This window comes from Opisthocomus hoazin, chromosome Z (genome assembly GCF_030867145.1).
Source record: "Opisthocomus hoazin isolate bOpiHoa1 chromosome Z, bOpiHoa1.hap1, whole genome shotgun sequence".
Classification (NCBI taxonomy): domain Eukaryota; kingdom Metazoa; phylum Chordata; class Aves; order Opisthocomiformes; family Opisthocomidae; genus Opisthocomus; species Opisthocomus hoazin.
Window position 1 is genome coordinate 56,861,215 of NC_134454.1, and position 27,904 is coordinate 56,889,118.

Sequence of the window (27,904 nt, forward strand, 5' to 3'; positions counted from 1 at the left end):
CGTGGTGACAGAACAGCTCTGAGGTCGAGCTGGGAAGTCATTATAGAGGTCAGAGTCCAGATCAACAAGCTCCCTGGCCAGATGTAGGCAGTGCTGAGACCAGCACTTGTGCAAGGTATCTAGGGTAGGGGTTGAAGGCCCCAGGCTGAGCTGAAATGGGGCTCCTGGCCCATGAGCAGGGGCTGTAGGTGGGGGCTTCAGGTGAGGCTGGTTGGGGCCATTGAGGCCTGTTAGCGCACTTAGGCCATGAATAAACGTCTGTCAATACAGACAGTCATTGCATAGTTCCTTATGTTCACTGAAGTTGGGGGAGTTTGTGTTGCAAACAGTGGCAACACTCATGTTTTGTCGATGGAGAGGACTACCATGAAGGTGCAATGTTCTTCCTATGCTGGGTTATGTACTTCTTCCTCAGAAGTATTGTGAACCTGGGCTTGGCGCTCCTGTGTGCTCCCTCTGCATTTGACATGGGAGAGAAATAAATCCAAAAGATTTTACTGCTGATTGTAAAGTTCTGGGTTTACTCCACTGTCACTGAGCAAAGAGCTACCCTGTGTCCAGGTGTCAATGTTTAGCTGGGAACTGATGGAAACAAAGCAGTCTTTATTAAGAAAATATACAAAAATAGCCACAAGCAAGGCTGAGGCAACCACCCTACAACCACCTCTAGCCTACTTTTGGTGAAGAAATTGGCATGCCAGGGGCTCCATGTGATGTCCCGTTTCTGCTTAGGGAGACCTTATGTCCTCCCTGAGCCTTAGGACTCAGAGGGACAATGGTGGGCTAAACATAAGGGCAGAGGAAAGAGATGGATACTGGGAATTTAATGTATATTGGTCTTAATCTTATTTTCGGGGTGTTGATGTTACTGTAACTGAACTAACAGTAGTGTCTGCTGTATTTTAGTTAAACTGTGATGACCTTAATTAGACTAACAATAAATTGTGAGCTCTGCATGTAATCTGTGTTCCTTTTTGCCCATAGCAAAACTGGGTTTATAATATAGGGAGAGTGTTGCACAGGTACCAGAAAGAAAGGCATTGATGTTACATAGCAATCACCTTCTATGCATCTATTACGACTGTGGACACGTATAGGAGAGACAGCACTGTGTTGACTAGCTGAGGATGACTTACTGCTTGCGTCCTTCCCACAAGACACCTCATCTCCTCAGTTCCCTCTTTGGCTGCATCAGCTCCTCAGGGCAAAAATTACCATTTATTTGTGTGGCACCTCACTGAGTCAGTTCTCTGTCAGCTCTGTTAGGTCCTCTGGTGAAATGAGGGTTTGCATGTCTGTGGTCAAAGCATGTTCCACCTCTTGCTTTGAGGAGGGGAGGCTGAGCATGGAGGAAAGAACAGATTTGTCCCTCAAACCTTGGACAGTCTTTGGTACTGCCATTATCAGAACTGGCACCAGCACACAGGACAGACAGGGGGTGGGGATTTGATTTCCACAGTTTGCTCTGCCAAGAGCATATAAAGAGAGCTGAAACATTGGAGGAGTGTTTAGTGAACTTTTCCAAGTCTCATGCAGAGGTAAGAGATTTACCTTTTGTGCAATCTCTCTTTACAGGGCTTCCTTAGAAGAGCACATTCAATGTGAGCTCCTGTTTCATGATCTCCTTGACTGAGAGCAGCTACGACGCTTTTCCTCAAATTTGTGGTGGTCTAGCACATCACAGGCAGCTTCTGAACATGTGTAGATGGTTCCCTCCCATGTCAGATATGACAGTTTCCTGGGAAGCTTTCTGGGCGACACGGTCTTTTTCGACACTGTCTCTGTTGGGTGTCACGAAAATGCAGCTGAAGGCAGAGCTCAGGCCTATTCTTTTTACTTCACTTTTCTGTTCTGCTCAGCAAAGCTTATTCTGTACTTAGCACAAAGCCTTTGTAATGTTCATGCAGAGTAACCTTGAAGTTAGAAGGGGAAGACCACAACTCCCTGTCACCATCACCCATACCTTTGGATGGGCAAAAATGTGAATGTCCAAAAGCAGATAGAGGGCTGTGGGGCTTCAGAAGAGCACAACTGTCAGGAGCTTGGTTCTGAATATGGGGAGGAAAATGTGCCTACCAGGGTGGAAGAGAAAGGATTCATGGCTGTGAACAACAATCCTGTTGAGTTAGCTTTCTATGGAGACCTTGTGCTAGGGAACAAGGTAGTTTTGGTAGCAGTGCAGCAGCAGAAGAAGCTGTGTGGTCTCAGAACTCTCGGATTTCTTATGTGCACTGCATCTGAATAGGAAGAGGTGGTGAATCTGTTGTATCCTGTGTTGGCACCTTTCTTGGGTATGAGAGGGAACAGCTAAAGATCAGAAGGGAAACTTTCAAATTCTGTGGTCCAACAGTGGTAGTACTGTGTGCTGCCATTCAAAGAACATTAACCAACAGACCTTTCACAGCGTTCAATTGCACTTCATGGTACTAAACAAGTGGAGACTGAGTCCAGTCAGTTGTAGCTGTGCAAGCGCAAATTCTTGAGCTATGATTATACTTTTCGGGTGTTCCCAGTTGCTACATGATCTGTGTCGGCTTCTGTTTTGCAGCTGATCCAGGAGAGAGTATTTGTTATTTATGTATCTGTTCTTAATGAGTCAGTTAACTTATCATTTGTCGTAACGCTTGGTAAACAGAATCCAACAGACACATTTTTTTGTGTTTTAGAATTAAAATTGTCTGTATTCGGTCTGACAGCAAGTTTTGGAAATGTGTGATGCTGGTTGCATTAATATCAACAATGGCTCGTGGTCTGAACTTTTAAGTTCAGGTTAGGTGCCAGTCAATGTATTAATTAATACAGGTTTGGAAGCCTGCCCCCAAAATGGAAAGGCACAGTATTTACACAATCTCACTTGTTTGTTCCACAGGACATGGATTGTAACTGATGTTTTGTGTGGGCTATGGAGAGGCAGAGGGACAAATAGTAACAAATCACAAAGTCCTCCAGAAAAAACAGAATGGCTTCTCTCTTGAGTCCCTTGAAAAGCTTTCATTGACTCACTTTGTCTAAACAAGTCAACCCAACTGTACTCAGTTAAAACTATATCTCCGTTACAAAGCTATTTGCCACTGTGACACCAAGTATAGCCTTAATTTCTGTATGAGACCTCCTGTGGCTATCACATGAGTGCATGAGACAATCCATTAGAAGCTCTTCCGGTTAGGAACCATGTCAATAATTGAGAGCACAAGTACTCTCCCAGCACTGTGCTTGTGAAGCAGGGAAAGAAAACTAAGGGCATTGGGCTACCACCCCTTTCAAAACAAGAAATAAAGAAGTTTTCTTCTGCCATGTGATCTTCTCAGCTGTAGGTCTTTATTACTTATCAGTCAAGAAACCAGAGTTCAGAAATAAATGCTCTGACTTTTGTTCTACCATTGCTACAGCAAACCTATGATTTGTCTCTAATCCCTTTTGTATCTGTCTTGTATAAGCCCTAATTAATGTTTAATTCCTTACCAAGTCTTCCATTAGGGATTCACTTTATTTCTGGGAGGAAGAGGGCCATCACAACTAACATGTATCATTTGTTTGACAGTTTTATGGTTCAGTTGGAACAATTTGCAGAGCTGTCCATCAGTATCTTCCCCGCAGCTTTGCAGCCTTTCTATTTTTGTCATGAACTGCAGAACAGAGCAGAGTAATAGGCCACTAAGTGATATATAGAAACTGAAGGAATGCAGTTCAGAAAAGCCACTGGAAATACTTTGCCTAATGATTTATTAATTTGTTTTACTTTGTTTTGCAAAGGCTTAATGCTAGTGCATTAGAAGAGGAGCTGTCCTTCAGAGACATCTCAGCTGTTCAGGACTTGCAGTATTTTTGTGTCATGGGTTTACACAGTTCTCCCCCATCAAGTAGTAGCAGCAACTGCCACTTCTCTGAAGCTGGGTAGGGGATGACAGACACCTGTGCTGTCTTAGCATGAGCTTGACAGTGCACTGTGGAAGGCCGGTAAAAGTCTTTTTGTGCTTTCTGAGTGTTTGGGCATCATCTAGTAGGGCAACAGCAGTAGAGAAGGAAAGAGATGTCAGCAACTTCAACTGCTGGGCAGCTCTGCAGGCATATTGCCTTGCAACACTACAAGAAGTCTGTGCCCTTGCCCCTCCAGGGTTGGACAATCTCTAGCTGTCTGTGAAACAGCTGTGCTTCTCCTCAACACTCGCAAAGATCTCTTTAGGTACTTGCGTACAATTCTCAGGCATATCCCCTCCCTCCCACTCCCTGGCTTAGACTCATAACAGACCTTGTATCTTGACAGATTTACCTGCGGACACAGTTGTACATGAGCCATAAATAAACAGTGACAGTTTGTGGTAACCTTCCCATTTCATTGCTAGTCCAAATGATAGGGATATTCGTGCCAGCATTTCATAGAGCTACTCCAGGTAGTCCATTCGTCTTCTAAAAGAGCGATGACCAGTCCCACGGCAACAGCCTCTTGGCAGCTGCTCCACCATTTTATACTGTGCTTTCTAGAGGTGTTTTGTAATGGCAGGAGAAGCCTGCTAAAACACAAAGTGCACTGATGTGAAAAGAAGCACTTGGGATTTGCACCTCAGACTTGTATTCACGCTTAGCTTGATACAGAATGGGAGAAACAAGTCCTGAAAAGTATGTGTGCATAGTGGTACCCAGGATAAAGCAAGATGGGCTTGCTGGGTTGCTTGAAAGATTGTTGCTGTTCTTGCCCACAAGTTTCAGTTCAAGGAGAAGGTGTTGGTTATACTTGTGGGTAGATAATTCATGGGAAAGCTTCTCAGGCAAGGTTTTCCCATTTGCATAGTGGTGGAGTGCATGTGCTCAAGCTAACTAAGCACTCATTTTCAAGGAACAGAACTCGTAAAATAATGTTTGTTAAAACTGGCAATTTTTGAATTTCAAACAATATATTAAAACAGAACACAAGGTCATCCAGCTTTAGGGGTTTGCAGATGCTTCCAAAATAGACATTGTGAATACTTTTGCAGAGTTAGACTTCTCAGTTTTACCACTTTCTGAAAATGAACTGGTAAACTCATTGAACTGGAGTGCAACTGCTTTTCTCCAAAGTCCAAAGCAGCTTTAGCAGCTCAACAGACATGACTGTTACACACTGATTTGGGATTTTATGGACATATGCTTCTGTACCATTAAACACTGTGATGCAGCCTAATCTGGACAGGACAGGATCATCACACAGTTTAGATTAGCACAATACATCAGTTTCAAGTATGCCTTGCACTATTAAGGCCTTCCCAAACTATCAACATGATTAGTAAAAGTTTATATGCAAGCACACACACAAACACACAAATACATATTCCCATTATCAGCAAAGTCAGCACTCAATTTCTTGTCATTCAGAGTTTGTTGTCTGCAAACAGGTCTCCTTAGAGCAATGACATCCTGTATTATCATTTTTCTGCATTGTGGCTTCGTTTTTCTTCATGGGACATATTTTGCTGCTCCTAGATTTGCGTGTTAACCAAATAAGTGAGAAAGGATGACTGGTGGGGGAAAAGGGGATGCAAAGGAGTAGCCCTGTAGTCTCTGCTTTCCAAACCATATCCTCTTCTTTGGCTTGTGTTTTTCAAACTTAAGCCATACTAATAAGAATTTCTTCAGTCATGGGAACTTTTGGGTTAAAGGTGGAAGGATGAAACAAACTATAGAAGTGATAGAAACAAAATAGAACTCAGTAATATGTTTATCAGACTGGCTTTAAATTTTAAATTTTTTCCCCTCCCAAAACTAACCATTTTCTTTTCAAGAGAAATCACTTTAGAAAACAGAAGTTAGGATACTTGAGAAATTTCTGTTGGCCATAGAGGTGGCAAAGGAAAACAAGGTGTCTTTGCAAAAATTGTGTCTGTTCTTTCAATTTTTTCCTGCTTTCAAACTTTGACCTTGTCTGAATTGCAAGGCTTCTAGCTGTCCTGAAACTAGGGGGTCCTGTTGGCTGAGCCAGCAACATTTTAATTCCAGCAGATGTTAGCTGTCATTGCTGCTCACTCCTCATGGGTATACTCAGGGAATTTCTCTTCTCTTTCTCTTGCTGCTCTTCCTTGTCAAGCTGCAGCTCACTGAGAATGTAAATATGTTAGACAAGCACTGACACGCTTTTGCCTGTCTTGGTGCTGATGTATGACAAGGCACCAACTTGCTGTGATGCCCAGTGGATCACAGTTGCCACTTTGTGCCACTTCTGGAACTTTACAGCTGAATTTGTACCCCTGCAGCCAGGGGGTGTCCTGCCAATTTATGTTTACCTCCTTTACCACTTCTGTTTCAAAACTCATGCCCAACAGTTAGTTACAGCACTCTGCTGCCCAACTGTATTGCTGGTTCCTGTGATATGTTTTGCACCACATTTTGCTTCATTAGATATTTGTATAGCTGAGTCATGAACGCAAAGACAATATATGTACGGTATTATAGTTAACAATGCCTTAAGGCACATAGCACAGAAAGCCAGCATAGGACCTGCTGCACAGCGTCTGGAGGCCTGCAAAGGAATTGTCATGCTTCTCCTCAGTTCTGTCACCCAGTTTTCTCCTTAAAGAGAAGCAAATTCTTCTCATCATTCATGTAAGTCTGCCTTAATTATTATCCATCTGAACATCCTCCTTGTTACTGCCTACTTTGCAAGTTTTAGTGTTGGGTGGTACAAGCGTACAGCAAATGGAGAGTCTGTACCAGTCTCAGAGTCTGGAGAAGATCTAAGAGACAAAGCTTTGTTATCCTGTTGTGTCAGATGAAACAAGGGGAGGAAAAATGGTGGAATCTGTCTGGCCTAACCTAAACTACCCAGAAGGCAGAGTTAGCTAGTCCCTGCAGAATAGTCTCTGAGATGTCTGTGTTATAAGTCAAGCTCTGCAGCAGCAAATCTGCCACTGATAATAGAGAAAGCTTTGAAGTGGACAACTCATTTCTGGATAGCTAGACTCAGGTGGAATTAGTCCCCCATTAAGCAGATTATCTACTTCTGCCTAAAGCAAATATAGGAATATCTCAGCTCTGCATAAACCTAAGACTGCATCACAAAGACTGTGGCATGGCAACTGATCACCAAACACTCCTGTGTAATCCCAAGCCTATGCACAGAACTTAAGGCCTGTCCCCTTCACACATTGCCTTGCTCATAGTCAATAGTCAGCGGCAATGCTTGTGTAACTAAAGCAGATGATGTTTTTAATTAATTTTTCCACTTCCTCCCTCCCTCAGTCATAATGCTAATTATGATGTTGCTGTTACTCTCCTTCCTTCCTTCCAAATGCTCTTTCAGAGCACAACAGAAATGATGACCGTAAGGACATCAGGCTTTCTCCTTACACTTTTTGGCCAGAGGCACAAAAGGTATTGATAGCTCAGCCTGTCCTAGAAACGTCTGAACTCATAAGGTTCACAAAACCATGCATTAAATGAGGTGTACAGATCTCTTGTAGCTGTCAGACAGTCATTTAACAAAAATAAAGCATTGCTACCTAAAGAAGAAAGTCAGTCAACTTTGCTGATGGCCTCCATGTCTTCCTAACTAGTACGAAGATGTCCATAGGAGAGATGGACAAGTCCACCAATCTACCGAAAGCAAGGTCTTGTCCCTTGGAACCCCTTTGTGCTTTCAGTGATACAATTACTGTTTTCTTAATGGAATTGCTTCTCACATAGCAGAGGATACATGTTTTTTTTAATTTCCTTCTGAATTACCAGAAGATTTGGATCTTAATTTGTCATCCATTTAAATGGGGATGGGCAGCTAGTCTCCTCTGGCAGCCTCGAAGTGGTCTCCTTCCAGATGCAAACTTAGGCCAGGCCCAAAATGTTAAAAAATCATAACTCGGGCATCCCAAAGTGCATGTTTCAGGACCACTGGAGCTTTAGTCACTTATACTGCAGTGTCTTTGTTCTTTGCGCCTCTGCAGATGGTGATTGATTTAAATTCTGTCAGTCCCACAGCTGTCTTTCTGAGTACACTTTGTTAGAGAGACAGCAATTAAGTAATGAATAAAGTGGATTAAAAATATTTTCAGCTGAAGTCTGGATTTTTGGCTAAGTGGTTCTGTTTGCAGTAGGATGGCACCATTTTCTAAGAGTAAAAGAGTCCTCTCCCTGCCTTTCATATAAATCAACTGAAAATTGAAATATTTCACATAGGAGGCATGTCATGATGGGATTTCGTGGGAGATGTCATTTGGCTGCTTGTTCTTCTGAGGCTGCTGTTTGTTACGGCAGTCATAGCATGCTCCTTTTCTCTTCGCCAGGAGCTCTGTCAGGGAGTTTAACTTTGGCCAAATAGTTCTTTTCATCGTTTTTCATTTTTTACCTAAAAGGAAATTAAAATGTCTTGTGAAAATGTGCATGATTTTCTGGCAAACTGTAGAAATGGCTCAGAAAAATAGCTCTGGGATAGGACATGTTGGCACAATCTGAGTACAAGTTCCGTGGCACAGTGCAGACTCAGTTTTAGCACTGAGGTAACAATTTTCTCTTTCAAAGAGGACAAAATTCACCAGAGACTCACACCAGCTCCTTCTAGAGAAGAAAAATGTCCCCTGAGAAGAATTCTGACCAAAGGTCTCAGATGATGGGAAATCCAAGCACGCTTAATGTGCTTTATTGCATGTCAAGGATCTGACATCAGTGCTGCTCTAAACCTGCATACTCTGATAGGTTTTCATGCAGTCAAAAGAAAAGCATGTACGCAATTTCTCAGTTCCACATGGAATTTTGACAGGACTATTGAGATCTGACTGACTAAATTCCTGCCTGTTTCCATCGTTCATTTTGCTCCAAAATTTCTCAAGGTTTTGTCTTCCATTTTTGCCAGAAGCACTCCTGCTGACCGGTTTCCTGTGAAATCTGATGAAAACCAGGAATGAGGGCTTAGTTTTCAGGTGAAATTATGATTGTGAATATGCCAGATGTTCCATTAAATATCGCTTTGTACCTTTGGTTAGTGCCTTGAAGTCCACATTTTCCAGTTCAATTTTTGTTGACTCCGTTGATTGCTCAGTGCTTTGGCTGTCTCAGGTGTTCATGTGACCACTGAGATTTTTTTCCTCCATGCCTTGTCTCCTATGCCTGCTTAGATACTGACTTCCTTGAAGATGGAACCATGTTTGCACAGAGCTCATGCAAAGTTGATCTTCTTGACACTGGAATATTTGTCTGCCCCTGCATTACAGAACTGCATTTGCACTGACCACTGGCTTTGAGGAACTCCAGAAACCTGTAGTGATGGATTAGGAAAATAGATGGAGAGAGAAATATTGGGTTCTTTCAGACCCAAACATTTTTATTACTACTCTTGTTATTCCAGAGTGAGGATACAGTCTTTAGGAACAGAAAGTGAATAAGCCACCTTAAAAAAATAACATTAATACTTGCTAATCAGAAGGGATCAAAACTACTCACAAAACCAAGCACAGATAATCCTAAACAAGATAGCTTCTTCAAAAGCCACAGGACACTAAGGATGAGAGCACATCACACACTCTGAAATGAGCAGGCTTACTTAACCTTGCCAGCTCCCTGGCTCATTTTAACAAAGATGGTCGAGTGGAGTTCATAGATTTTTTATATTTTTGCTCAGCTATTTTCTGAATTCCCAGACAAACTTCTAGAGGTATGTTTTAAATATATTGAGCGCTTATAAAATACTGCAGCACCTATGCTGCTTCCAGAAGGATATCCTTCTCTGTCTTCAGGAGTCCCCTTTACCATATGCAAACACCCTTGCAGTGTCCATAAAAATGTTGTAATACCCTGGGAGATGTTGAGGGGCTAGACAGGAAGAATTTTTAAGGGAAACATTTGCAAATCATTCCAATGTTACAGAATAAGGAGTAAGAACTGAAGTCTTGACAGCTTTCAAACAAATTTTATGGCCTCTTTACAATCCATGGAGAAGCTGTGTCCTTCAACATTTTCATTACCTGGGAACGTGTTTCAGATTTCGGGCAGAGGTACAATAGGTATTTTTGAAAGCTGCAAGGCCTATTCCCACCCATCACTTAAAATCTGACTAACAAAAAATGCTTTAATATAAATGATCCTGAAGCATGAGCACGCTACTGTGCACATTTGCACACAGCAGCTGTTGAAGTTCCATCCTCACTCATACTTCATATCTCCTGTGCAGTAGAAGCCACTGGTCAGTGCCTGGTGGGTCAGAGAGCAAATGCTGTTGGCCCCTGAGGTCCCAGAGCAGGAGAGAGGCCAAAGGCCAGGGCTTACACATGGATGAGATTCAGGCTTTGCTGCAGGGAGTGCAGGAGATGAACCAACTGTGTGAATGTACAGCTCAGAGTGTAAGACTTAAGCTGGACTGTACTCGCACTTAGGCAAAGGGTAGTGACCTGGAAGGGCTTCTGTGCTAGCTGGATGTCTGCCGACAAGGCAGTGGAAACTGCATTCCTAATAGTCTTCTGATAAATACTTTATTAGCCTGGTTTATTGTAGTGATATCCAGAAGTCAAACAAAACAGGGGATCCCAACTGCACTCAGCGCTAATACAGGCTAATCGAAACCTGCCCTGATAAGACAGGCAAGGCAGGTACAGCATGTGAGAGGTCAGAGCAAACAGCAATACCGTGCTTTGTTCTTCAGTGCCCTGGGTAGAGCAGTGTTTGTCCACTTCCCTATGGCTCTCACTCCGCAGAAGAAGGAAAAAAGGAATGGAGAAATGCTGCTGTTAGTGTTGCTTCTGTGCAGCTGTAGGAAATTATGCTGGGTCTCTAAGAATTTTGGGTTTGGCAGGCTGGTGTTGCCAACTGGATTTCTGTGTGAAGCCTTTATGGAGTACATACGCCACATTTCACATAAGTGGAAATGCATGGCTTTACATGTGTATGCAAAAGTTTTTTTTTTTGGCATAGAGGAGAGAGGACAACTTACTGTATTCAGGGTTGTCTGGGAGTGTTTGTGCACGTCTCAGTGTGAGCATGGGAGATGCTGCCTTGGCACCTGTGGAAGCCAATACGTGTTTGTGCTTTGTGCTGTGCATTTCAGTGTTGGAACTCGTAAGCTATGGCAGGCAGAGCAGGCTTCAGAGGACAAAGCATTTATGGAGGAAGAGAAGGGGGAGCACAGAGAGAGAGAGAGACAAAGTGATCTCAGGTATCGGGGTAAAGAGCAAAAGGAGGGAAGACTCTAAATGCTGAGGTTGTACCAGGCATAAAGGGAGGAAAAAGAATAAGAACAAGTAACAGAACCAAAAATGAAAGAGAGAAGGGGGAGAAAATTTGCCACCCTTCTTTTGCTCCCCTGTCTTTCTCATCACCTCTTGATCCTCTGGTGCTTTGTCATAAGAGGAGAAGAGGCAGGAAGAAAGGTAGATAGAGGAGAAAAAAAAAGAGAGGGGAGAAAAAAAGACAGAAGGAAACAGGTTTGGAGGAGAGCAGCAGGTTGGGAGTGGAAGGCTTTGTGGTAACTGTAGTGCTTTCAACGTGGGCAGATGCAAAGTGAAGGGGAGAGGGAGGAAAAGAATGTGGGTGCAAGGGGGCAGGCAGAGGCTAGATCACTGAAGGCTGGCACAGGAGATTAGGACAGTGCCGTGGTGAAGTGGCAGAAGGATAGCATGAGGAGAACGCTAAAAGGTCTTAGAGGTAGGAAGGTGAGACGCGGAACTGATACCTGCAGCCCATCAAACAAACATTTGCCTACTGATTTGGGGGAGAAGGAGTAGGGCTGAGGGAGTGCAGTTCAGAAAGAAAGAGCAGGAATAACCAAGAAAAACAGCTGAGACTGAACACCTCCTGGATGATGCCAGAAGGGAGAACATAAGGAGCAATGACTTGCTCTGAGAGTAATAGATGAACACTTTTTAGTGAAGGATAGCTCTGACAACACAATTAATAGATTCTGAATTTTTGCCTCCGCCTTTGTGACTATTTCACCCAACTACCTGTGTGAAAAATCTCTTGCTGATTTCCACTTTGAGCCCAGTGCTTGCCGAGATGGAGCACTTCTCTCTGAGGGTTGTCCCAGAGATGGCCTCTGCCTCCCTGCATAAGGCCTTCAATGCCTTGAATGGTTAAAAATCCTACTTTATTTCTACTGTCAGCTGGCATTATGCTTGACAGGGGATGGCAGCTTAGCTTGAAAGACCTAGAAGGTGACAGTTTCCAACTGCCATGAATCAAAGCAGAGCGTTTTAAGGTAAAATGTCAGTGTTCACAAGCAGCTGAGTTGTCCATGCAGTGCAGGCATGGAAGAAGCACTAGTCCCAACAACCTCTGCAAGCTAAACTATTCCTTCATCACTTGGGCCCTGCAATGCAGCTTCGCATCTCAGCCTTTACAGCTTGTCATTCATTTGCCTGCTCAATTAAAGTGTTTCCCACTCTCAAAAATCTTCCTTCTGTCTGCTTTACCAAGTTCCCTCTTTACCTTAGCTTAGCTAAAGCACAAGCTATCCAAGGCTGACTGCAGAACTGTCAGTGAAATGGTGGGATTTGACTGGTACTTTCACTATCCCATTACAGTTTCCATCCTCTGGCATCATTTTTATTAGCAGTAGGTGTCCCATGCACAGGGAAGTGTTGTGTGTGAATACCCAGAGAGTAGTGAGCTGTAGCTGAGTTGGTTGCTTCCTTAGCATCTGTCTGCTTGCAAAAGCAGCAAGTAGCAGCATAGACATAACATGCAAAGCTGCTGGGATCCCAGCCATCACCACAGCTATTAGCACAGCTATAACAAGCAAGTGTACAGGTAGCCCTGAGCAAGAAAACAGTGAGAAACAGCTCATCCCCCCACAGTGCTGCTAGACCAGCAATGGAATGGGGAGCAGGTGCCCCTGGATGCAAACCACTCGCCTAGTCATAGTTAGCAAAGAGTCGACAGGGCTGGGAAGTGAACTGCCACACTGGTTTCAGTGGCTTTTCAGCAGGTGGTCAGGCACGAGTGGCTCGGCACAGAAAAGGTGTTTGTCGCAGCCCCACTGCAGATGAGCCCATTGCATTGTCAAAGCCTGCAAAAAATTAGGATACGGGTCTCCAACAGCAAAGTGCTTGGCTCTAGAGGGAAAAATCTGTCATTCAAACCTGGGCCTTACTCCAAAAATCAGGATCTGTCATTAGGATTGCCAGTAGCACCAGGGCATGTCCATTCAGTAAGAGTTACAGCGTGCACAGGCAATCATCCTGATGGGTTCTGATTTTTTTTTCGCAGTCAATACCATGCAAATTTTACAATGTCAAGCTCCAGTGGTAAAGTGCATCTGTGTGCTAGAAACACTTCTAGTGGTCAGATTTTGTGCATCCCCGCAAGCTGCTTGTCCTTTTTTTCCTGAGCCACCTCAGCTGAAGAAAGAAGGCCAGAGATTTTGCTCTGAGTCAGTATGTTCTTGGGAGAGTAAAAGCACATGGTGAGGGACTAAATCAGCCTCTTCTTCCACATGTGGAGAGCAAAGGAAGAGTGAAAGCCTGTCAGTATATGCTTGCTGTTCGAGCCTGGCGTGTTGACACCTTCCATGGCCAGTTCATCTTAGATTCAATTAGGTACCTTCCCTAGCAGCAATGATTCACAAACTTTTTGCACTGCTTCCAGCTGGCTTTCTTGTCGCTGAGGCAGTAGCTCAGCTGGCCTCTCTGGGCTCTCCATCTGGATGCCTCACCAGCCGCCTGTCGTGGCCCAGTTTGAGCTCTGCCTTCCTCTTCAGCCTTCCCCGAGGGCAGCACTCACCCCAGCAGGGTCCTGCCAGCAGGGCAGGTGTGGCACCGTCATCTGGCCGTCTGCCCACCGAGTGACTGGCATTGTCCCCTCGCTCAGCCTGCATCCCCCAACCCTTCCCCCTCGCAGTAAAGCAGTGCTTTGCCTGAAGTGTGGCAGTAAGGATCACCTTACCAGCTCTCCATTGCTCCGGGGGGGTGGGGGGAAACGCACGCTTTACCCTCACCTCTGAAGACTTTTCAGTTTGACCCAGATACGTGTTTGCAAGCACATTAGCTGCTCACACACAATTCCCTGGCCTGTCAGTGTTTTGGAAGAACAAAGTTTGGAAATGTCAAAACATTTTAATTTGGGGTCAGTTTGTCTTCAAATTGCATCTATGTTACCGTATGTCACCTTTCTACAAGCACTGGACTTTAACAGGGGTGCGTATGCCATGACTACAGCCAGCCACAGGCATCCCGCGATGCCGCATGGCTGCGCAGTTCTGTTAGCCACAGTGCACCGTGGGCAGCATAAATTCAAGGAGGAAGTATGAGGTACACTGGATAAGGTGAGGGAACTGCGAGGTTATGGACCTGGACTGTTAACATTATTACAACAAACATTACAACTTGGGAAAACCAGACACAAAGCAAAACGGTTTTCGTGTTTTTTACATTTTCCCTTGGAAAATATTGGCAAAATGGAAGTTTACAAGAATAATCATTATGCTGAAACCCACATTTTCATCTTAAAATAACTTGTAAGGATAATTTATATCTAACTTCAGCTTGGAGATGCCTCATAACCATGCCTTGCTATCTCTACTTCACTTACAACCTTGTTTAGTTTGCTGCTGCTTTTGAGAGTGCAAGGTGACTCCCAGCCTTCCAAACATGCTTGTGGTTTGATTCTTCTGTTTTCTCATCTCTCTGCTCAACGCTCCCTGACTCCGGTGAGCTCTGGAGTAGGGCTTCTGTTAGTAACCCTCCAAGACTGTCTTTTCATCCCTTAAAACTTGCCATGGGCAACTTTGTCCAGGTATCTTCTCTGCGCAGGCAGCTCGTTCTGAAGTCTCTTTCTTCCAGAAAGACCTCTTCCATTCTACCCATATTTTAACAACTTGTGTAGAAGATGAAGCGCTTTCTTATCCTGAATGGCAGCATTGCCTCTGCGTTCTGCAGTATGGAGGACATCATTTTTCTCTTTATGGCTTTTCTCTTCTCTACACACTTACACAACAATGTCACTGCCTGGAAATCAGCAGCATTTCTGTTTTGATCAAATCATTCATCCAGTCACTCAGACCTGTTCATGCTGGATTGAGCACACATAAAGGAGATTCATGTCCGAGCTGTTTTCTGGGAGGCTAGGCAGCACCAAGTAATCTGTGGTGCCTTCCACCCCTCTGCAGTTAAACAGGACCCTCAGTCAGACCCTTTGCCTACAGATTCTTTTCAGGTATTCCTGTTGCAAGGACTTGCTTACTGAATGCTTGAGGAGTGAACTTGCGTTGGTCTCTACGAGATCAGAATCTCCATTTTTTAGTGTCTGTGATTGTGAGTAACACTTCTGTAACAGTGCCTGATGTTTTTCATTTATTCTAGTGCTCTGTTTCCACACTAGCAGAATCCTGGCACAGGAATCACAGCACACACACAAAAAAAAAAGAGAGAGAAAAATTGTCGTGAGCTGACTCGTCTGTCAGGAAGGAACTTAGCATGCTTAGTTGTTCCTGTCAGATGGCAATAATACATCTACTTGCTTTAGATTTATTCGTTAAACATACCAGCAAGTAATTCTATCACACGATGCTGTGCTTATTTCAAGGTTCGGATGGTTTCTGGTGGATGTGTTAAAAGCATACAGCATCCTTTTCTTCTGCTGCAGAATTAGCCCTCAGCCAAGAAACTGAAGTTGTTTCATCTCTGCATATTCTGATGGACTCACTCAGGTGAGCTCCAGGCAATAGCTAAAGCAGCTGCTTTTGGATGAGTGTTCTTTAACCAGTGGGTGGAGGGCTGAGTGAATTCCTCCCCCCGACTCCATGCTGGCCGCCCTGTGTCTTGCCTTCCCTCTCTCTCTTGCACTTTTCTACATTCTGCCAGAGGCAAGGGTGCGGGTGACTGGAAATGTGGAAAGTCACCTGATAGTATGCTGCCGACTCCCTTCTCTCTGCACAGCATAAGCTCTCTTCGGCTGGTGATAGTGGAAGCAACTCTGCCAGGCTTTGCTCTGCTCAGCAGACTGCAGAGTTTGCTGCAAATGCAAAACTGAAATCCATCTTTGTACCACTTACTTACCGTCCAGACAGCTTGTATGTCTTCTTGCCTTCTGCTTCTTTCCCTAAACTTCTCTTCTCGAAAGGAAGCTCCGTTCTGCTGCTAGCAATGCATCCTGAGAGGTGGCTATCTTGTTGCTACCCTGCTTTCTCTCTGTGGGCATTCGTGTTCACATTCTTGATTAAAGGTAGGCTCTCTTTGATACTAGTCTCTAAAATAGTTTCTAGTTATTGTCCTTGCTTCTGTTTCCTGAAATGAATTCAATGTAAAGCTTCTACCAGCTATTTCTAACCTCAGATCTGTAACATTTCAGCAGTATTTTAAGAGAGCTAAAGCAGTACTGGTTTTTACAGATAAAACTCTTCATTTTGGATTGATAACTAATTGAGGAACTGTTTCTAGCAAAGAATGAAAATGAAATAGGACTTTTCAAGCATTTGGTGCTTGAATTTTGCAGTTGCTTAAATAATGCAGACTGAAGATGTGCACATTCAGTACTCACACCTTCAAAAGTGAGAACTTGGTATATTTTTGTTCTCTGTTGTTTGTGATCTGTGGTTAAATATGCTGGAGTGATTTCCTTGCACAAGTCTCACTGATGTACAGCAGGATTTTTACTTTTAAGACACTACATCTTTTTTGAAAGTCTCGCTTCTGATGACCCAGACATGTATGAATTAGAGTGCTTGTGTTAGCTGGTGAAGTATAAAAATTAAAGGCCTAAATACTTGTCTATTTCTGTTACTTTATTTTAAAGCACGTGTCTGTTAAGAAGCCAGTAGGAAAATTTCAAATGAAACATGGTTTTAGACGCACCAGCTTTAGTCGTGAGACTGGTAAGAAACTCATGTTCCCACAGTAGGGTACTTCTAGTCACAGCACAATAGATGGTGATGAAGAAATCTGAAAAGGAAATTCCAATTTCCTTTTTGAATGGCACAATACATGGTATATAAATATCCAGACTTTACAGGCATTCATGTATCTTCTCTGGATCATGCTAAAAGGATGAAACAAAACATCAAGTCGTGGAAGTTTTACTAGAATTTTCTTTCTGTGTATGTACGTCACCAGTAACCAGCATTTCAGCTTTTAATTGTGATAATCCCCTGAATCTGAGCGTGCTTTATCACCTTAGAGGCAGAAATGTCATTTTTTTCAAAAACAGGGGAAGGACGGCCTAAGTGTGAAAACAGTGCAGTATGCTGAGCCTGAGCATCTCGTTGTAGGATGTCTGTGCAACCACAAGCCCTTGTGTTCACTGAAGGAAATGTAAATTGCAAATTTATGTCTTGTGCTGTGCCAGAAACCATGCTGCCTGACACAAACCCCTTCCATCTTTAATATTTACAGTCAAAAAAGGCTTTTCATGATTGCTTTCCGGACATGTTCTAGTGCAGCCTAGGACTAATGCAAAAGCTTATGACTATGTATCTGAAAAACTAATTTTTCCTCAGTTGTATCAGTAATATCTTTGGCATCATCATATAGCTTTGATAAAGCGTCTGTGCTCAATATGAGGAGCAAGTTCTAAATCTTTGCCACTTAAAGTATTTTGAATTTAAGTGCTGAATTATAGTAGTACATTGAAATAGCAAAGTTATTCAAGAAAAGTATTTTTCTGAGCTGAGGTTGCCAGAGTCCACATGATTTAACATTTCCTTTTGAAATCAATTTCTGCAGCCTTTAGCACTGTGAAAATAACTATTTCAGCTTTGGGCTGAAGGGTGGGTGTCAGGAGGATGGGGCCAGACTCTTTTCAGTGGTGCCCAGTGACAGGACAAGGGGCAATGGGCACAAACTGAAGCACAGGAAGTTCCGTCTGAACATGAGGAAGAACTTCTTCCCTCTGAGGGTGACGGAGCACTGGAACAGGCTGCCCAGGGAGGTTGTGGAGTCTCCCTCTCTGAAGATATTCAAGACCCGCCTGGACAAGGTCCTGTGCAGCCTGCTGTAGGTGACCCTGCTTCGTCAGGGGAGTTGGACTAGATGATCCACAGAGGTCCCTTCCAACCCCTACCATTCTGTGATTCTGTGATTCTGTGACTCTGCAGTGAGGCAGCTCAGTGCCTGTCATATACCTTATTCCTGCTAAGCCATGCAGTCTGTCCTGCATTGACTGGGACTTACAGCTGTGATCTGCTTGTTTCCAACTAATGGCTCTATATTAGAAAGATGCATGCTATTCTAGAAGAAATTTTTGAATTTCCACTTTTTTCCTGGTAGAACTTAATCAATTAACTTCCTGCAGAGCAGAAATTGTACTCTCTAAAGAGCGGAAATAGCAAATGTGAAGATAAAATGTAGTCTTGGTTTCTGCAACTAGGAGGCATCATTATGATCACCTGATCAGAGACTCTGACATAGATTTTGATCCAGTAGTTGCAGCCTCATGTTTCTAAGTTCTGAGTAAGTAGCTATGCTTTTTGTAAAATGTCAGTTTTACCATAAAAAATCCCGAAGATGAATTCCACCACATTTCTACTTTTTCTGTGTCACACCACCTTACTCTACTTTGTCCTGATATCAGGGTGAGTCAAGTGGAGGCCCATGGGCTGGATGCAGCTTAGGAGACGCTTCCATTCAGGCTTACACCTTACTCTTTGAGGAGACAGGGAACAGTGGTTTCAGCTGACGGCATACTTACAGCCCTCCTCTCTGTGATCCTGGGTCTTGATTCATGGTCGCCAGCACAAGATCCAGAAATACAGCATTGACTAGTATGTTATTCCAGCACCTGATTTCCCTCTTGCTTACCTCTGACATAGCTGTTCTTTATCTTTACCAACACAGATACCACAGCCTGCGAATCAGAGGAACGGTTATTTCACAAACTCTTCTCCCAGTACAACCAGTTCATCAGGCCAGTGGAAAATGTGTCTGATCCTGTCACAGTCTATTTTGAAGTGGCCATTACCCAGCTTACAAATGTGGTAAGAGTCATTACAGAATACTGGTGAGATTTGGGGATGGTTGCAAACACCGGCAAATTGCTAAAGCAGCACATGTAGTTGCAGTGGTTGCACCTACAACTCTCATAGCTGACATCGTCATGTGTGCGTAAGTGCACATGCTGAGACCTTTGCTGTTCTGTCAACTGAGTCGCTCCAGTTGCTCAAACAAGCAATTCAAACTACACAGGTTCATTTGCTTTCTCTGTAGTGCCAAATCCCTCCACTCCAGGCAGCAGCCTCTGGCACCCAGAGCAGCAGTACCAAATGTTGAGGTCCATTCTCCGCAGGATTAGCCCACTCCAGAGACACCTGGTTGTGTCCACGCTGTGTGGCGTGTGGCCTAGTTTTCCTGTGGGGCCAGTGTCATTTCCCGGTGGTCATGAGAGGTAAAATTTTTGCATGCTTTTTCAGTGTTTCAAAATAACATGAGAGTCATGCAGCCTCCAGAGCCTTGTTTTAAAGCGCAGAGCTGGGGATGCATGTTGTGTGTTCTGGAGTGCACTGTATACAAAGGTGAGTGTGTCTGGGTGGCAGACATGCTGGGCAGGGCAGAGGGACTGTGCGAGAAGCAAAACCTGACCTTAACCTTTGCTGAAGTCTGCTCTGTGAAGCAACTTATCCACAGAACAGAGGCCGAGTTTTGATTCTGAGGTACCTAGTTGAGTCCATAATGAAGTGACAGGCAAACAGTGAGGAGCAACATTCTGCAGCAGCCAGGGAGCTAAGTTATCTGAAAGTATAAATGAAGGCATTGTAAGTCCTCATGGTGAAGGCAGTTGTCACCTTTTAGAGTTCCTTTGTCAAAGTGTTTTGTTTCCATGTTACAGGTAGCTTGGCAGGTTTCGGCAGTTCTGTCTCATATTGCAGCCTCTGGCTCCCAGAGCTGTCTTTGGAGAAAAAAAGGAACATCACAAATAAATCAGTTGGATTTTCTTAAGAAAGAGTCATGATTTTTAGAAGAGCTTCGATAGTTTAACCCATAGACAGGAACCCTACAGGCCTTTCAAAATTATCTTTGTGCTTAATCTTCAGTACACAATGTTGAAAATTCATCTACAGCGTTTTCTACCTTTGACTTCTAAATATCATAAATTTTTTGAGTCCACATGCTTAGAAACTAAGAAGTACCCAAAGCAGTATTCTTGCAGATATTTTTATTGTGAATGTCAGACTGCATTCATAAATGTATGTAATGTGAGTCTTTCTGAATACTTTCAGGCTGAAGGCTCACTAGAACATGATCCAGTCTTTTGGTTTTGTCTCTTACAACACCTTCCTGATTCATTGCTGATTGGTAATAGCAACAATTGACTGTAAAAAGAAGGTCTCAGTACAGCAGTGACCTAATCTAGTGCTGGTTGAGTGTATCTGCTCTAGAGGTTTGCATAGAAATGCAAGAACACTGTGGTACAGATGCCATTTTCCTCAAATCTTGACCAGTACTGTACTGTGTAAACAGAGCTTTTTAAACACTGAATCCAACAAAACACACAGCCACCAGCAGAACCTTATTCCTCTGGCACTGGTCAGAGCAGTTGTAAGTTTTGTGTTCTCCAGGTACTCAGGCCCCTCACAAACCAGTGCAGCTCTTTGTGGGTCTGATGTTTGTGGGGCATAATTTTTCAGTACAGCTTTAAAAATTTTTCAGTAAAGCTGTGCATAACTCTGCACAATATGTAAGCCCCCTGAAAATAGCCAGAAAAAGATCTGGTATCAGTTAATGTGGAATTTTAGTTTCCATTTTTATCAGAATCAGTTTGTGGCCATCTCGGGATACTGTGACTGATTTATGGAGTGAAGATGTGCCCACGTGTGTTTTCTTCTAGGATGAAGTCAACCAGATTATGGAAACAAATTTGTGGCTAAGACACGTAAGTGACTGCGTTGCATTTCTCATGCATTTTGCATTGATGTGATGAAATGTATACTACCTTGTAAGCCTCATCTGTAGAATAAGTGCTTGTTTTGTAACAAGGATTTTAAAGGTATGAATGAGGAGAAGGTCCATTAGCCAAAGGCACATTTGAAAGTGTCATTTCTTTATTCTTATTTCCAAGAAGTTACGTCTCCTGTCTCTCCTATGTGTTGTGTTCTCCTCCAACTTCATGATCATTGGTTTATCCGGTAAATCTAGCTGGATGTACCCATTAAAGAGTAATTAAATATGCAGCTCTGCAGTCCCAAGTCATCTCCATATTGAAGATTCCAACCAAAACATTTATTAGCAAAAGGAACATACCTCCTATTTTTCCTGATGGTTTTAGCATTTATACATAGACAAAGATCCTTAGAGGACCTGTACTGCTGAGAAAAACAGGCCAGCTTCCACCAAAGCCGGTTTCCTTTGGGCACTGACTGTGGTCCACACAAAGCTTTCTGTAAAAGATACTGTACTTATGATCAGGATCTTCAGGGTAGGCTGCGAGAGCGTGGAGTGTGGCCCGTGGTAGGGCATTAGACAGCAATGCAAGAGAGCTGCTGGGCATCCTTCACTGCCCCTGACTTGGTAATCCACTACCCCTGGGGAATGGATAATGTCCCCTGGCAGCAACTGCCTGTTAGTGCGCATGCATCCCTCCTTTCTCTTTAGGTTGGTGGTCTGCTTTGGTGCCGGCCGCCCTTAACCTGCCAGGAGACCTAGCATGGTGGCAGTTTCCTCTCTGTGGTGAGGAGGTCAGCTGGCACAGATAAGAGTCTACACTGGTGTAGCAAGACAGAGGGATCTCAGCATGTCAGCAATGGGTAACAGTTGGCATCGCATCCCCTCTCAGAGGAAGGTGTAGCAAATCAGTGTGAGCCATATTCATATATGTCCAGTGTTTCTCCGGGTCGTGGCTGTGTGTTTCAGACCATTCTCCCATTCTACACAGGCTGCACTTTCAGTCTTTATTGTAGCCTGTTATATTACAGGAAGATCTGAGAAGCAGGTATTTGCTGATAATAGGAGGTTTTAAAATCCTTGTCTGTTCTTCTTTCAGATTTGGAATGACTACAAACTGCGATGGGATCCTAGAGAATACGATGGCATTGAGTTTGTTCGGGTACCCGCAGATAAAATTTGGAAACCAGATATTGTCTTGTATAATAAGTATGATAAACACTTTTCCATTTTACACTTTCTTTCAAAAATATCCTCTTGCAATGTCCTTGAAAAACATTTTACTTTCATGGTAATTTTATTTTCTTTGCCTCATTTGTCTTTATAGTGCTGTGGGAGATTTTCAAGTCGAAGGCAAGACCAAAGCCCTTCTTCGCTATGATGGAATGATCACCTGGACCCCACCAGCTATTTTTAAAAGCTCCTGTCCTATGGATATTACCTTTTTCCCATTTGATCATCAGAACTGTTCGCTGAAATTTGGCTCATGGACCTATGACAAAGCCAAAATTGATCTTCTGATCATTGGATCAAAAGTAGATATGAATGAATTTTGGGAAAACAGTGAATGGGAAATAGTTGATGCTTCTGGCTACAAACATGACATCAAATATAACTGCTGTGAAGAAATCTACACAGACATAACATACTCCTTTTATATTCGAAGGTTGCCAATGTTTTACACCATAAATCTGATCATTCCCTGTCTCTTCATCTCATTCCTGACTGTGTTAGTTTTTTACCTGCCATCTGACTGTGGTGAGAAAGTGACTCTTTGCATCTCTGTGCTCCTTTCTTTGACTGTGTTTTTACTGGTGATCACAGAAACAATCCCATCCACCTCTTTAGTAATTCCCCTCGTAGGTGAATATTTACTCTTCACTATGATATTTGTGACTCTGTCAATTGTCATCACGGTGTTTGTCCTGAATATACATTACAGGACACCAACCACACACACAATGCCCAAATGGGTAAAAACTGTCTTTCTTAGCCTGCTCCCCAAAGTCCTGTTGATGCAGAGGCCAGTAGAACAGCAGAAAAAAAACATCTGCAGAAAAACCAAGAAAGGATCAACCAATACATTGGGCAAGTCAAAGCGCAGCAAACATAAAGATACCAAATTACACAAGGAGCAGCGATGCAGTCACTGTGAGAAGGCAACTGAACTCACTACCACCAAAAGAAGACGACTGAGCCATCAGTCACTGAAATGGGTGGCAGAGCACACGGAGTATTCCCCAGAAGTGAAGGATGTCATTAGAAGCGTTCAGTTCATTGCAGAGAACATGAGGTCTCAAAATGAAACCAAAGAGGTAAGGGAGGTAACCACCTACCTGGGCATGGGGCCACACTTCCAGCAAGTGAAAATATTGTCTAGGAGGGCAGCCCAGAGAAACTGGAGTGGTTGGGTCTAGAGAAGAAAATTTTGAGACCTGTGAATGGGTGAAAGTTTCCTACAGAAAGGGAGGAGATAAATCATCCACTGGGGATGGAATAAGAAAAGTAATCTCATCCATTTTTCCTCTATCCCCAGTGGATAATTTAAGCAGAAAAACAGTCTTAGATTAGACATGAGGCTCACCCTTCAAAGGAAAAGAAGAGGAGCAACAGGCGGCCACGAGGAATGAACTTTGATCAGCAGTGTTTCAGGCAGAGTTGATCCTGCCGTGGGGCAGGGGATAGACTAGACAGGACCTTTCACGGTCTCTTCCAACCCTAATTCTGTAGATCCTCAGAAGCAACCCCCTTCCACTGCTCAGCAACTACTCACCCCTGATTATCAGTGACATCTCAATACTAAATGTGCTATTTCCCAAGCAGGGTACTTTTCTGTATTAGTAATAGAACAAGCAAATTTGGGAACTGCTTTTTAAAGAACAGGGCTTTTCTAGCAGCGCCATAGTTGATCGGGAGAAGAACTGTTCTCAGTATCTCAGTGATAAATCTGGTGAAGACACTCCTCTCAGAATGCTGTTGTCTGTACTTTATTTCAGTCTCCTGTGTTCTGATGTTTTTACAGTGATTTGACTAATTGTGTCTTCAGCAATACGGTATTTTCAGCTGTGACAAACATATATTGAAATAAAAGTTGAGTTCTATGAGAAGACAGCTGAATAAAAACAGACAGCAGATGCATAAAGACAGATTTAAAGAAAAGGGAGATGGGTTTAAAAATGAGACTTGGCATTTGAACTAATGCATTTTCTTGTGTGAGATTGTAAGTCTTTCATCCTGACTATCTTCTCATAGAAAATGATGCATGTTGGAATGTAGAGAATTCTGGGGCTGCGTTCTCAGCTATAAACACAAGCAGCTAAAAGCAGCTCCAAGGAAGATTATGTGACATCCCCCCACACCCAGGCCTCACAAGGAATAGGAATTCTCTCACAATTCAAGATGTTTTTAAAAAGTGTTTAGAACCTAATGAAACATTTATCTTCAATCTGTCATGAAAAGTTTGATTTTGGTTTTGAAGTTTTTTAGATGCTCTATGACTGCAAAATCAATTTCAAAATTAAATAATGCTGTATTTGTATTGAAAAACAGAAATACTTTGTGAGGGAGATGTTGAGAAGTGTTCTTTCTATCAGAATATATTGTTGAAATCCGCACAAATTCATACACTTTCTGTGCAACCCCAAAATTATGGGGCTTTTTCCCCTTTTTATGTCCTTCGTAAAACGTTTTATCTGAAAACAAAGCCCACAATTTTCTGGATAAAGGGCTACAGTTAAGGCCTGGTGGCTGAGTTCGTAGGATGAGCAGGTAATACATGCCATGCCAGCCTAAAGCAAACGACAGGAATCTGTCGGCACAGAGAAGAATGGGGACTGAGCTGAGCCTTGCTTAGTACCTATGCCCTTAATTTTTTGCTGATGATCCCAACGTTTTAGCCCTGCTTTCGCTGCCACACCAGCTGCATAAACCGTATCCGTGTACCCTATTCAGCTGATTTCTCCGATGCACTCCAAAAAGGAGGCTTTGCCTGAAGCAGTCCGAATAACATGCCGCCTTGATGATAAAGCTGATAAGTCTTCCATTGCCAGCTTTGCTGGTTTGCATTTTGCAAATCTCTCCTGCCACATGAAATTGTGTTCCTAGTCTGATCTGTGCATCAGCAGCTCTGTGTCTTACCTTTCAAAACATTCTAGGAATGGGAAGCAGGATTTTAATTTGAGAAAAATCCTCTCTTTGGGCAAGAAAGGGGGCTTGTTCTCAGGCAAGCACTGAGGAAATGATTCTGCAGGCTGCTTCTCCTTCAGCCAGATATACAAAGCCATATGGGTGATACCGTGCACTAGTTCTGTGTAAATAAAAGCCCTTTAAAAACTGTGGCAGCATCCACATCAGCTGGAGTTCTTGCTGCGTTTTCTTGTACAGGAAGTACAGCAGCAGCCTGTTGGAGTAAAACATCCAGAAACTGGGAAAACAAGTGGAAGATCCCTCAGCAGAGAGCTCTTAACCAGTTACTAGCTTTATATGAGTGAATGTTCTGGTGCAGTGGTCCTTGTATGTGGGTGCAGTTTAAAGGACAGCAGCTTCGTTGAATGTAGTTCCAATGTATATCTCTCAGACATAAAAGTCCTCATCTCTTAGCACATGGCACTGTGGTTTGCTCAGGCAGGGCCCTTGCTTTGCTAAAGTCTGTGTGTCCAGCTGTCCAGTTTGCTGAAATCAGTGGGGCTTGATTGGAGTGACACTGTGGCAAATCAGGCCGGAACAGCAAACTGCCTCTTGCGTGGGCTCTCAGGATAAATCCTTTGACAGGGTCTAGTCATGTGCAGCTGTGGTGATTATCCCTGCTGCTAAACCACCCCACTCTGCACCCACCACATGATCGGGTCCTGTTTGCTAATGTGAGCCACACGGGCATAGCTTGCCAACAAACTTGAATATTCAGAAAAATTCAGCAGACTAGGACAGTGTTGAATGTTCTCAGCCAAAAGTGGTAAATACTATTAGAAAATCAACCCCCTCTATTAACAGTTGAAAACTACAGCAACTGTAAGCACAACAGGCAGCATTCTTGACTGCAAATGTGTCCTTCCTCACATTCAGAAGCACAAGGGACATTTCTACAGCATAATGTCAACACGCAATTGCATGTTACATTACATGTAGCTTATCCTTTTTGTTTTTCTTCTCTTGCAGGTGGAAGATGATTGGAAATATGTAGCTATGGTGATAGACAGAGTATTTCTCTGGGTATTTATAATCCTTTGCGTGTTTGGGACTGCAGGGCTCTTTGTACAGCCATTAATAGCAGATACATAATTTGATCCACTGCTTTTTATCCACTTTTTTACTTGTTTTATTTTCAGTTCAGGACTGTCCCCTGTATTTCCCTCCTCTTGCATAACCCCTCTGCTCATCGCCTCCTCATCATCCAGCCATGGAGGAGTGGAGAAAGAGGTGGAAGAGACTTCTGGGAAAGCAAACAGTGCAAAACAGAATGAGAAAAGGACTGAAAATGGGAGATGAACATGTGGTCTTTGTATGGTGGAATGGCTGGGATTTTTAGAGTGCCTGTCTGCCTTTCCCTCAGTGAGATCAGCAATAACAATTGCACTGAGGATCACAGGAGCGGGTTAAAGTTATTGAGCTTTTGCCTTGGTTTCAGTACCAGGGACTGTTAGGACAGTTAAGGCACTTCCGAGTGCCTTGCCCATAGAGGACTCTGCCTGGCTTGATTTTTCTCTCCTGATCGTAACTCTTCCTCAGCTTTGAATTAATTTAAATTTCCTCTCTATTTCTGTCCTTGTACAACAGCTAGTCTTTAGTATGGCACATAGATGAGGTACCACAGTCCCACTGACCGGACCAGGGCAATAATCAGAAGTACAATCAAACCAATCCCTTGACCCTGTAACATTTTCAATACTATCTGAAATAAGGGGTCTTCATCTTCTGTGGTATATGCACACAAACGAGGGTTCCAGATCAACAAAGCACATGCTTACATTTATGTTTAAAGTCAGACATTTTTTAAGCACTTAATCATAGTCGAAGACATTTTGCACTGCATGTAGCCTTGCTGACATCATTTGAAGCATCCCACGAGTCACTGAAGAGAAATAAGCTGGATGCACTATGGAAAACCAGAAAAGACCTGAACTATCTGTGATTACCATGCAAGGCATCCATATTTGACATCTACGTGCTTCTAAGACCTTTAAAAAGTAGTTCCTCTGCCACTTAACTTTTCACATGACCGAAGTCCCCTTTACTTCCTGATGCTGAATGCCAAGACCTTGGTGAGCTCCAGCAGAGTTTCCAAGCCACATTTCTCTCGTCAGGTTAACACTGGTCCCAGTCCACAGGTTCTGCTCTGAAACTGTGGTTTGCTAAGGCTTAGACATAAGCCCAACAGGAAAGGGTTTGTCCCTGTGTACTACTCATCACAGACAGGATTGGCTTGACAGTACTGGGTTGATCTGAGTTTTCCTGTGTTTTTAAAGCCCAAGACCAACTTGCATTACACACATCCCAGGAGGAGAATGCTGGCTGTCATGAATCCTGTGCAAAGCTGGGCACCTTGATCCAAACAGGTTTGCAGCCATTTTCCATTTGCTGGCTCCTCATGCGTCAGTTTTGTGTGTGCAAACCTGTAACCGTAGGGACACTTCCTTGGGGCCGAGGTCCCGGCTATGTAACCAGGTTCCCAATCCTAGTGTGCTTAATCCTGAAACACTTAGTAGATCTGCACCTGATGTGGTTTCTGTACTACGTGGACAGTTTACCCTCAGGTGCCTTGTCTGTTTAAATTCCTGTTCATTTTGGGCTGAATGATTCTTCTCTGAAAGACACCATTCCAATTAAAGCCAGTAGCTTCAAGAGTAAAAAGCTGTTCTCTCTTATAGGACTCTCTAAATTTAACTATACAGTGTCAGTGCAGTGTTCTCAGTGTCTGTCATGTGTCAGTCTCTGCTTTGAACATCACCAGTCCTTGGAAAGTATGACTCCCTGTTTCTGAAGTACCTGACTGGCCTTTTGCTCTTTTTTGATGCTCCAAAATGAAGTGAATAGGACTAAATAAATGTTTATATGTCAGAGATAAAGGTGGAATGACAAGAATATAACTGTCTTAATCCAGTAGTCAAAATATGTAAAGCCATGATTTTCTAGAAGAAAACCATATTTTCTCTAAT

The 27,904-nt window shown here is 43.3% G+C and overlaps 1 protein-coding gene across 1 annotated transcript; it reads left to right on the top strand.

Moving 5' to 3' along the window:
* Positions 1 to 16,028: 16,028 nt before the first annotated feature.
* CHRNA6 (cholinergic receptor nicotinic alpha 6 subunit) lies at positions 16,029 to 26,030 on the top strand. The gene is made up of 6 exons (XM_009939064.2): positions 16,029 to 16,107; positions 18,714 to 18,853; positions 20,701 to 20,745; positions 21,853 to 21,962; positions 22,081 to 23,068; positions 25,908 to 26,030. Exons 1-6 carry the CDS (start codon positions 16,029 to 16,031, stop codon positions 26,028 to 26,030), a joined length of 1,485 nt encoding a protein of 494 aa, XP_009937366.2.
* The last annotated feature ends 1,874 nt before the right edge of the window (positions 26,031 to 27,904 follow it).

What these genes read in the sequence shown, in the direction of transcription:
- CHRNA6 (XM_009939064.2), top strand. Translation starts at nt 16,029, where the DNA reads ATGCATCCTGAGAGGTGGCTATCTTGTTGCTACCCTGCTTTCTCTCTG. An exon ending in TTACCCAGCTTACAAATGTG is followed by an intron (nt 18,854 to 20,700) that starts GTAAGAGTCATT and finishes GTTTTCTTCTAG; the next exon opens with GATGAAGTCAACCAGATTAT. An exon ending in GATATTGTCTTGTATAATAA is followed by an intron (nt 21,963 to 22,080) that starts GTATGATAAACA and finishes TTGTCTTTATAG; the next exon opens with TGCTGTGGGAGATTTTCAAG.